This window comes from Stigmatopora argus, chromosome 24, assembly GCF_051989625.1.
Source record: "Stigmatopora argus isolate UIUO_Sarg chromosome 24, RoL_Sarg_1.0, whole genome shotgun sequence".
Taxonomy (NCBI): Eukaryota; Metazoa; Chordata; class Actinopteri; order Syngnathiformes; family Syngnathidae; genus Stigmatopora; species Stigmatopora argus.
This window is the reverse complement of record NC_135410.1, coordinates 2,734,354-2,746,141: the sequence shown is the minus strand read 5'-3', so window position 1 is coordinate 2,746,141 and position 11,788 is coordinate 2,734,354. Positions and strand designations below refer to the sequence as shown.

General features: G+C 38.1%; 1 protein-coding gene across 5 annotated transcripts in view; it reads left to right on the top strand.

Annotated features, from left to right (window-relative positions):
• The first annotated feature begins 1,018 nt into the window (after window positions 1-1,018).
• bmb (brambleberry) overlaps window positions 1,019-11,788 on the top strand; it is a 14,300-nt gene continuing 3,530 nt past the window's right edge. For all 5 annotated transcript variants that reach the window (XR_013298467.1, XR_013298466.1, XM_077594781.1 and 2 more), the window contains exons 1-4: window positions 1,019-1,187; window positions 3,773-4,026; window positions 4,205-4,333; window positions 4,415-4,600. Coding sequence is in view for 3 of the 5 variants with exons in the window: in XM_077594781.1 (XP_077450907.1) it covers window positions 3,775-4,026; window positions 4,205-4,333; window positions 4,415-4,600 (567 nt within the window). In the remaining 2 variants the exon portion in view is untranslated. The remainder of the gene's footprint in view (window positions 1,188-3,772; window positions 4,027-4,204; window positions 4,334-4,414; window positions 4,601-11,788) is intronic.

Sequence of the window (11,788 nt, the reverse complement as noted above, 5' to 3'; positions counted from 1 at the left end):
TTTTCTACATCAAAGCTAATGCTGAAAGTCGAGCCTGTCCTGTCGTATTTCTCGCATACGTTTTCATTCGATTTGGTGCTGAAAATGTCCGTTCCCGGTTGTGGCAGGCTTGCTAGCTTCCGAGTTGTCTGCCCTTTCTTAATAATGTCCAGCTTTTCTTGAAAAGTCCGTCTTGAAAATGGCTTTGACAGTAAATCTGCAAAGAAATCAATTTCTTCTCCTCCTTCAGCCATTGCGGGTCGACAAAACCGCTATTAAATCAACACAACAATATATTTGCTTGTGCAGCTCGCTCCAGATACTGTTTGGTAGCTCTAGCTCGTCCACTCTATCAGTTGCCAATCATAGTTTGTGAAGGCGATGACGTATCCCTACACCTGTGAGAAGGCCTTGGTGTTGCCAACTCGAAATCTGATTTGTTAAAGCAACAGTTTTATCGACGCTTATTTTATGCTGCAGGGCCTGCAGAACTGTTTGTAAAGGCCTCCATGTAGATTTCTGACCCTGGCAACAAATAATGTTTGAAATGTGATTGGTTAGATGCTTAAACGTGAAAACACATATCTGGAACCAGCACAACCAGGGGAAAGCAATGAAAGGAAGCTGACAGACAATTTGGAATTATTTAATAAGTATTCATGGACAAAACATAATTAACATCAGTCTGTGATTCAGATCTTTTTTTAGGCCAGCAGAGAAGGCCTTGGAGGCCCTGACGGTCCACCACTGTATATTAATATATTAAAAGTATTTGGTGAATCCACTGCCTCCCTGGACATTTCTGATAAACCAAACCGAGTATTTATAGCTACTTGAAAGTACACGCTCCATTCACTATCTTATCATTAGATACATTACTTTCTAATGTCCCGCGACCCTAATGAGGATAAAGCGGTTCAGAAAATGAGACGAGATGAGGCATTCTAATGTAATGTATACATCGAATGCAAAATGGACGACCAGGGATAACGGCGGTTCAGATTGGCTCAGAGTAAGCATTATGCATCTAGTTTCATATGTATGTGATGTGTGATATCTATGGTACCGGCCATGCCATTGGTTCAATGCTTATTATAAAGAGCAGTGCTTTGGTGGTCCAAACAAATAACTTTCGTATCTGTCACCTTCCCGAGAGTGCCACTGCACTCAGTGTTTTATCCGACGTTTCCCGTAACATTTGAAACCAAGTAAGTAGTTTTCCCACTAATTATTCTTATTTTCCAAACTTGTGTTGTCTGCGTGCTGCGAACATGTTTGGGCCTCTTTGAGGCCACACAGATTAAACGCCGCAGCGAGGGCACATTCTCATTTTGAGCATGCATGAAACTATTTCAAAATCCTGGAAACTTGGTCTCTTTTTAAACGTATACAGTAATTAAGCCCAATCCAGAAAAAAAATGTTTTGGTCAATAAAGGATATCAGCGATGTTTGAAAAGCCTCTATTAAAGTAAAATCGGGAAAGAGCTTATCTCCCGTAAATGAACTTTAAACGAAAGATTGTTGATCACAGGGTGGCTAATTCATTGGAAAAAAAGGACACACATTGGTAGAGCCGGCCAGCCAAATAAGCATCACCCTTTAGTTCTTTTTTAAAACTAAAAAAAAACTGAATTAAGTGCATTTTTAAATTTTACAACCAAATGGAAAAGCAAAAACCACCAATGTACTTTAAAACTAAAGGGGTAAAAATAACTGAAACATGCTATCTGTAATATGGAAGCTTATTGCATTCCCCTTAAAAAAATTGGTGTTTTTCAAATTATTTATTTTTGAGTTTATTTAAAAAAATATTTTTGAAAACTCAGTTTTTCAAATTATTTATTTTTGAGTTAATTTAAAAAATATTTTTGAAAACTCAGTTTTTCAAATTAATTTATTTTCTGGGGTTGTTTTTTTAATTCATTTTATTTCTTCGTTTTTCAAAATAATTTATTTTTCTTTTTTAAATTATTTTTTTCCTGAGGCTGGCCGCCACCGGGAAAAAGATTAATCATTTAAAGAGCATTAAAAAAAAGCAAGTGGCAGTTATCGAGATAGAAGAATTGTGTGATTCTAGATGGGAGGACCCCTCCTCACATAAACACTTGCTTCCATTCAGTCTTCAAGTTTTATTTAGATATGGGACAAAGATAGTGGGAGAAAGCCCAGTCATTAAATCACATTAATTGGATTATTATAGTTTGTCGACCTTACGCAGACAACTTGCACATTTGCGTATCTTCATGAGAAAAGCTCATTCATATCTGCTAGATCAGGGGTGGCCAAGTCCGGTCCTCAAGAGCCCCTACCCAGTCTGTTTTCCATGTCTCCCTCCACCAACACACCTTGATAAAATAATCGGGATTGGTAAGAAGCTTCTGGACATCTTGCTGATGAGTTGATCATTTGATTCAGGTATGGTAGAGCAGGGAGATATGGAAAACAGACTGGATAGGGGCTTTCGAGGACCTGACTTCGCCACCCCTGTGCTAGATGTTGCATTGTTTGCACAAGAAGAGTTGAAGAGCATCGTCCATACATACAAGATGATGCATTTTAAAAGCATTCAGGCTGGTTACGTCAGCAGACGACCAGGGTCCTGTTGAAAATATTGAGCCCACATGCCGTGCAACTGAGAAGTCGTACACGAGGAAGCGTAAAAGTGTTCTCCAGTCTAGAATTTGTGTAACACATTTTGCCCAAGACTTCTAAGTATCCCGAACTGCTGCTTGCTTGTTTTTTTAACTATTTCCCCTCCCTGAGCTTATTAATTCAAAGAACGAGCAAGTGGCAGTTATTGAGATACTTGGAAGTCTCGCACGAACTACGTTCCACACAGTCTAGACTGGAGGACACTTGTACACGTACTCGTCATTAATGTGACTTAATGACTGGGCTTGCACTATCTTTGCCGCCCAATAGCATTGAATGAGTGTGGCACAGTCATACATACCAACAGCCACGTTTGAATTTTGAAACCTTTTGGCCTCGCAAGAGAAATTCTTGTTGATGGCGTGACTCGTGTGGTCCACTGTACTGCAATATTTTTCAAAACAACAAAATGGGATTAAAACACTTAAAAAAAAAATAATAATAATAAAATAATGAAACGCACTGAGTTGTGGCTCAGCAAAGTCCCATCTATCAAATTCAGTGAAGTATCCTGGCATGTGATAGTTCACCTTTTAATATACCAAGCAGAACATTTTGTGCAGTAATAAAGGTCCAAATTTAAATTATTAGGTCCATTTGTTTAGGGGTACCTTATGCTGCTTTTCATTCATTTTTGTCCTCCATACTGCTTATTTTTTATTTTGATTTCAACATTTATGAACATACAATACAAAACAGAGCCGAATTTGCAGTTTAGCTTTGAATGATCTGTTGACTGCAATCTAGCGGCTGAAGTTCTTTTGTCAATCCACACGGAAGGACAGCGAGCACTGAATTAGAGTGCTCGCTGTTATTCCGGGTGGATTGACAATAACTACATATCCCAGCATGCACCGCGCACGGGGGAAAATGGAGTCACCAGCTGCTTACCGTAGTTATGAGACCTGTTGCGTATCAATATTGATCCATATCTGGATTCTAAGGCTCACAGTCAGTTTTTGAAAAAAAAAAAGGGTTTTAGTTGCGCCTTATTGTGTGGAAAATACGGTATTTCTACTTCTAATGCAATCAGAAATTGAATGTTTTTTTTCAATAACAATATAGATAATGTATCGCATGATATAAATGAGAAGTGTTGTAAATTAACTGTTGAAGTTACAATTTTTTTTTCTCTTCTAGATATGGTTCACTCTTGCTATTATCTCCTGCTTCTCTGCATCCTTGCAAGCTTGTTTCGAGAAGTCTGTGGGCTCTTTGAATGGCTGAGGCAGAGTGAGCTTCCTCCAACAACATGGTTACCTGCTCCAACCAGAGATTTGGCCCCAGTAATTCTGGTGAAGGATGTCCAATTTGAGATATCAGCAACTGATGAGAAGTTCCTTGATGAGGCCAAGCGAATGGATCTAAGTCCTTTAGACAGCTGTCACCATAGGGTAAATGGACCTTTAGTGGGGGGCAACACTCCAACAAAGACCTTATTTATTTATGTATTTATTTTTTTAAACAGGTTATATCTAGAAACAATAGTTCTCAATGTTCCCAGTGTTGTGGTCATTCGTATAACAGTGGATGTTCACATTAGCATTTGTATTTTAACACTGTTCTCTTTAGGTGGTCGCTCAGTTGAAGGCAAGCTGTGAAAGTCTGTCAGAGGAGGGGCTGGCAAAGCTTGGTGTAGCATTGTTCAACTGCCAGGCACAAATTGAGGGTCGCAGGGCTTATCAATGTACAGAACAGATGGTAAAATTTCAGGTTACACAGTACTATGAATAAATCATATATTCAAGTATAAAGCCCTGAAATAATTTGTTTTTATTTCAGAGTATAAAAGAATGTACAGAAAACATGGACTCTGACACATGGAATGCCTATCATATATTAAGCCACAGGGCCCGCGCTGTGTGCTATTCAACTCGCCAGCAGCTCTTCCGTCGCAGGGCAGAGCATACAGTGAACACGCTTATTTCTGCAGCTTCCAGTCAATTGTCTGTAATGGAAGACCTAAAGGTATCTTCTTTTTTTAGGGGTCTGTGCCTCGCTGCCGAAGTGCCAAATGTGTAATTGTACCATGGCTTTTATCAACTTTGTCTAAATGTTTCAGCCGTGTACAGTAGAGTAGACCCTGACTTGAGAGTGGATTTTTAGTCCTTTAGTCCTCCCAGAGAAAAATTCCCCATTCATCCCAATTCTGGGCCCAAGTCAAAAAGTAAACCCCATTCCACCTTACCCTTACTAGTAGAACTACTCCCATTCCAGTCTTTTTTTGTGAATTTCAGGGTTTTAGGCAGTAACTCCTTTGGTCTCATTGTGAAAGTTTTTGTTTTAGGTGTTTAAAACGTGCATTGTTGCCATCAGGATGCCTTAACTGAGTGTTGTCACTGCTTTCTAGACCATCCTTGCCACTATATGAGTCGGTTTTCCAATTTACCAAGAGCTAATACCACAATGCATTTAAATTGCACAATTTTATTTATACTACTGAAAAAGGAAGGAGGAATAAACAATTCCCTAAGAGCCACACAAATGGAAACCTATTTAACCATTTCAATTTTTGTATATACCAACTGTTACGTTAACAAAGGGGTATAATCCCTGACCTACGCTCTTTATGCAGTGATTTAACATTTTACTAAAATTTCCTCACTTATTCGAAGAGTTGGTATGCTCTGTTTGCAAAAGTGATACTTTGATCCTTTACCATTTCGTGGCTTCAGTACATCGTGTGTTTACCTTAAGTATTTATATTAAAAAAAAGTTCATAATTGTCAGAATCCAGGCTGAAACTCAAGCAGAAGACTGGAGATGGAAAATGGCAGAAGTCAAGTGACCGCTTCTTTTTCGGTGGTGAAATGGGTGTGACTCACCGCAGAAGTGAAATTTCACATTGGAAGAAGGATGTTGTGCCTTACCTTTTGCATTGCGCACAGACACTAGGCCGAGCCGCTTACAGAATTGTATGGCTTTTGTATAGGTGTTGAAAATGCATCTTGCGTCATCTAATTCATCATAGATGAATCTACCGTGTGTTACATCAGAAGGAAGAAGCAAACATTTGGTAAACATGAGGAATAATATCATTGCTAAGATGGAGAATGCCCTATTGGCCTGGATCTCTGTGTAGGGAGAAGATAATTGCTCTGATTACCAACATGATTAGAACCAAAGCCAAGACCTTTTATGATAGCTTATCTCCTGAGATAGACAATGAAGATGAACCTCAAAGAGTTCCCTCACATAAATTCAAGAGTGGTTGTTTATCTTCCAGAGCAAGTTTTAACATGGATGAGACTGGCCTTTTCTGGAAGAGGATGCCTTCCTGGACATTCTTTTTCAAAGATGAACTGAATGTGCAGATCATCTCTGGGAATGCTGCTGGCTTCATTGTAAAGCCATCTTTAATCTACTAGTTTGACTGTCCTCACGCTTTAAAAAACAAGAACAGAGCCTTGCTGTGTGTCTACTGGAAAGCCTGGATCACGAAAGGACTGATACATAAGCGGTTTCGTCTTGAATGTGAAGTTGTTCCTTGCTGAAAGGGAGCTGCCCTTCAAGTTCTAGACCAGGGGTCTCAAACCGGTCCTCAAAGGGCCGCAGTGGGTGCAGGTTTTCATTCCAACCCAACAAGCGGACATCTTTTCCAAGTGTAATCGGTTGATTGCAGCCAGGTGCTACTTATTTTAGAAGACCCTGATTGGTTAAAATGTCGACACTGGATCGGTTGAAACAAAAACCAGGACCCACTGCGGCCCTTTGCGGAATCGGTTTGAGACACCTGTTCTAGACTGTGCAGGAGGACTTGGACTAAAACTCCCATTAACCTGTTTTTATTTATTTATATCAAGCGGAGAGGAACTATTTTCGCTGTGAGTACAGTATTTAAAATTCTTAATATATTGACTATTTATATTTAATACATTCGTCTTTTCATATGCTTATTACTGTAGTATTTGATAAATATACTTCATAATTATTGTACTTGTATACTTGTATTTTTGTATAGGCGCCAAAACGCATAGTATGGTAGAAATAATTGGGGTGATCCTAAGAAGTGGTTTTTCGAAGATCGTGGCCATGTCTGTTCTAAACAATCCGCAATATTTGAGGGATTACTGTATGCCGCCGGACACCTCTACAATATACAAGGGAAAGTCATAAGTGATTTAAAAAAAAAAAAAAGTTTTTTTTTTTTTTTAAATTTCTTCCCTTCTCAAACTTTGCCTTTTGACAAGCTGAGCATGGCAACTTTTTCGATAAAGGAGTATCTTTGTTATCTGGGGAAGTCAATAAATTGTTATTTTTAGATTGTTTTATGCAGTTAAAATTTATATATGAACAATATTTTGCATTTATCAATTTCAAGCAAAGGGTCACCAAAAATATCTCTGTCATTTGTCCTGATTTTGTGATAACGGGTAAGCAGTTTAATAAAAATACCCCTTCGAAATGGAAGAAAGCAAAAGAAAATCAGCATATTCATTGGTCATGGCATGCCCATGTTGATTTATAATCCCACACACATTTTAAAAATTATGCATTTTGAGAAAAAAAAAACAGTGCAAAGAAAGACATTGGTTGTGTGTGTCCCAGTCCTTTTATAGCACTTAATCAGTCGCACATTTTTTATTCCTTAAAAAAAAATGTTTTTACATGCGACTCAAAGTAGTGGCAGTCATGTTTCACTAAAAACGTTCAACTACTGGAACCTTGCAGGAAGTTGCTCCGATTTCATCAATAGGTCATTAATGTGTACAGTGGTACCTCGAGATACGAGCTTAATGCGTTCCGGGGCTGAGCTCGTATGTCGATTTACTCTTATCTCAAATGAACGTTTCCCATAGAAATGAACTAAAAACAAATTAATTCGTTCCAATCCTCTAAAAAAACACCCAAAACAGGATATTGGATTGGAAAAACATTTTATTTGTTCTAATTCGCCATCTATTAACAAAGTGACAAATAACTAGTGGTTATGATGTTTAATAGTACTAAAATTTGACGGATTTCGCGGAGGGGAAAGAGAGAGAGGGACAGAGAGAGGAGGGGAGGGAAAGACTTTTTGCAATGGCAACGCGCTCATAACATAAACAAATTTAAATGAACTTTGAGTATGATACAGACACAGAAGTTTAATCTAACCTTACACTAATATTAATTCTAATTTAGTTTTACATTTTTATGCCTTTCTTCTTGCGTTGGCTCTATTTTCCCTGCCTCCACCCTGACTTTCAGCTGCAGCTAAAAGGAATTTATCGAAGGTTGTTTGCTTTTGTCTTTTCAAAATATTCCGAAAATGATGTACACAAATGTCCTCTCAATAGGATAATGCACGGCTACTTGCCAACTAGAAGGGGTTTACTCCTCTCGTATTAGCGATCGCTCCGCCATTCTTCACTGACTAATGGGGGGAAAAAATGCAACGCTCCACCCAGTGCGCGTAGAGACATTACACGAGGGAGTTGCGGGGAGAGAGACAGTGCCCATGATGTTCTTATGAGCAGCCTCTTGCGTCTGCTGCATGTTCGTATATCAAAATTTGTCTCGTATCTCAAGATAAATATTTGCTCGAAATTTTACTTGTATCAAATTGGTTGTATGTCGGGGCACGTATGTCGAGGTACCACTGTATTTACATTTTTATATATACGTTATATTTAGATATTAATACATTACAGTCTTTTGACATGCTTACAGCTGTAATATTTAATAAATATACACTTTTTGATAATTGTTGTTGTGTACCTGTGTATTTCTGTATAGGCGCGAAAACATGTATTGTGGTAGTTATAAAGGGGTGATCTTACTTCGCAGTTTTTCGTTCATCGCGGCCATGTCTTGTCTACATTATCCGCGATATTCGAGGGATTACTGTATGTAGAGCTGGGCGATATGACAAAATTTTTCATCACGATTTAAAAAAAAAAACAAAAAAACAACAACTATCAGTCGATCGATAATTATCACGATAACTATCACATCTTTTTTCTCTCAAATTTGAAACTCCAATTTAAATAAGTTGATAAATAACTTTTATCCTTATTCAATCATGAAAGTACGAGTTTGACTTATTTAATCAGGGAGTACATATATTAATGAACATATTCATATTAATGTCATATATTTGTAATTATGTAAGTTTGTAACCGAGGGCTAATTTCCATCTTTAGTTCCTTGTGTAGGTTGAAGGTAAATGATGACATGCATACACACACCCATACTTTATAAGACAAGAGAATATAAAATATGATGAGTTTAGTATTTTTGTTCTGTTGTGCAATAAAAATAAGCCATCTTCCTTACACTATTAAAATTAAATAACACATGCAGAAATTTGACAACATTTTCATTTACATAGAATGGGCAAACACCTTGATATCAAGTAAGAAAAACATTACTTACAGTGGGTTAAGGACATTTCCAGTAAGGCTGGTCTTTGCACAGGTATTTACGAGGCATATAAAGAAAAAATATGAAGAAAATGCCAGGGAGAATTCACTTGGATCTTTTAGTGGCTCAGATCTGTGTTGTCCTGCATCTCGTAATCGCTCATTTTGGCCGTATTTTTGTCCTTTACGTTCATGCCTCGTGTTGGTCTCTATTGCTAACATGCTAAAAACATGTTTTCTCTTCTTCTCCTGAGCGTTGGTCTGGAACCAGCGTTCATCTTGCAAGAGCGCCCCTGCTCTCTGTGGTGGTTGGGTGGTGTAATTGCAGTTTAAAATTATCGAATATTCATCCAAAGTTTTTATTATTGTTGATCAAAATTGTTTCACATTAATTATCGTTATCGTTTTATCGCCCAGCTCTACTTTGAACAGTAATTTGCATATCAAAGCATTTTGTCATGTTAGAGTAGAAGTCAGGTTTATTTATACTAATATTGTCGAACTGTAGTGAAACACACAGGAGAAGCATGGTCTTTTTGGAGAGACTTCTCCGCCATTCCCCGTGGCAAGTAACTTTGGACTGCCCCTTTGGCAAGTGCCATTTATTCAAGTTACATGACAATGTAAAGATCATTTGCACAGATAGCACTGAAACTCAAATAGCTGCCCTAACGTCAGCCAAAATGGCTGATCAATTCTAAACAGGATGTAACATGGAGTGGATAATGGAATCCAATTTACCATTCCTCAACATGTCCAAAATATGTTAAAATAAATTCAATAAATTTAGCAGCATGAAGTGAACAATTCCTCTTAAAATTTTCCCAATGTTTTACTCTTCAAGTGGAGACTTTTGGTTGTATTGGTTGTCTATCCCAACACAATCACCTGGAAGATAAAATGGATTTTCTACTCAATGTTGGATACATTTGCATCTGTAAATGAACTCAAACAGATTAAAAAAATCCAAATTTTTGTCCATTCCCATTTGAGATTTGTAATTTTTGCACTCACAATATGGTTTTCCCTTTTCACAAATTCAGAAACTTTCTTTTTAAATCACACATCAGAAAGATAGTTACAATTGACTAATTTTGAAATATAAAGTCCAATGTCCCATCAGGCTTGGCGTATCAATTTTTCTTAATCAATTTGGAGTTGTGTCAAATTTTGAAATTCATACTGTTGCAATGTCCACAAAAAGTCCATTACTGACCTTTTTTAAATACCCAATTAAATCTAATTGATCACTCAAGTTACCCTTTTATCTAAGAGACACAATTTAATTCTCTCAACTCAAATTTAGAATTCACAGAAATTCTGAGCCGCCAATTGTATCTCCTTGACTGTAGATGGAAAAACAGATACTGGTAAGAGTAGTGAAACCAAAGCACATAGTCCTGTTTCTTTTTGACTGGAGTTATATAATTTATTTCCACCCGACCACCACCATAGGTCAGAACGTGGAATCAGTGGTGCAGTCTGTCTTTGAACGTGGGTACACCACGTCTCATTTATCGCCCCAGGTTCAGACCATACCCTGTAATGCATTATCAGTAGAAAAAATTGGCTTGTCATTCACTGCATTCATAACAGGATAGACACCGTTTCTTTTTTTTCCTTTTTTTCTTTTTTTACTAGCAGGACACAAGGTTATTTATTTATTTTGTTTTTTAACCCTTTTCCCAACGAATTGTGATTGATGTAGTCTTATGTGGGAGGCAAATCATTGTTTGGGTGTTCATTCTCCTTGGGATCTCGTCTCATTCACGTTTGGAAATGTTGTTCAGTAGGTGTTATATCCGATTGTATTTTTTCCCTGTTTTACTTGTCTGGTCGTTCGTTTTCACTCTTCGTAAGAAGGTTGAGTCTCAATTGAAACACTTTCACCTTTTTTTATATGGAGACAATAAATCCAATAAAAGAAATCCATGGTTCGCAGAGCAATAATCTTTCTAATTAATATTGGAGTGGTTATCTCGTCCAGAATTTTTTTCTTACTTGTCTCAAATGTTTCAACTGAGATAACCTTCTTACAGTGTGACAAAAGGCTCCACATCCCCCCTCTCGGCGATTTTTACGTCTGCTGGCAACACTCACTATGGACATTCCCACTTTGGGTCATGCCAGTGCTTTTTCTGGTACCCGGACATTTTGTCGACGGACACTTCGTCCCCGGACGTTTCGTGCAAAATATTGCAGCTGTCATTAGCATAATTATGGTAGAGATAATCATGCCAATTGAAATTGTTTAGGGCCTGTGTACAAATCTGGGATCTCCCTTTTTTGGTACTCATCTGCTCTAAGGTTTTCTGAGCGCATAAGTATCTATTTTTAGGAAGCTTTCTTGAGAACAGGATGAGGTTTTGGTCTGATAGACATGTCATCATATTGAAGGTCTTATGGATCCTCTCACACTTATTGGAACGGTTCAGATCTATGCATGTTTCGGAAGGAGTTAGTCTCGTGCCGGGGTGGCCAACTCTGGTCCTCTATCCCCTATCCACTCTGTTTTCCATGTCTCCCTCCACCAACACACCTGAATCATAAAATTTGGATCAGTATGAAACTTCTGACCAGATCTTTGTTTCTTAAATACAATGTTTCTTAACAGAAATTGTTCTGGGACTTTGCCACCGCTCGTTCAGAGTGAGGAGTTGAAAGTCCGGCTAACGGACATGTCGTCCTGCATAAATCTCTCTGAGACTCACCAACCAAGGTTCATCTTGAAGAGTTGTAAGCCTGGGGCGTGTAGGCTCAGCTAATGGACGTGCAGATAAGGCTAAATCAGCTAATCGCGTGGGCTTGGCTA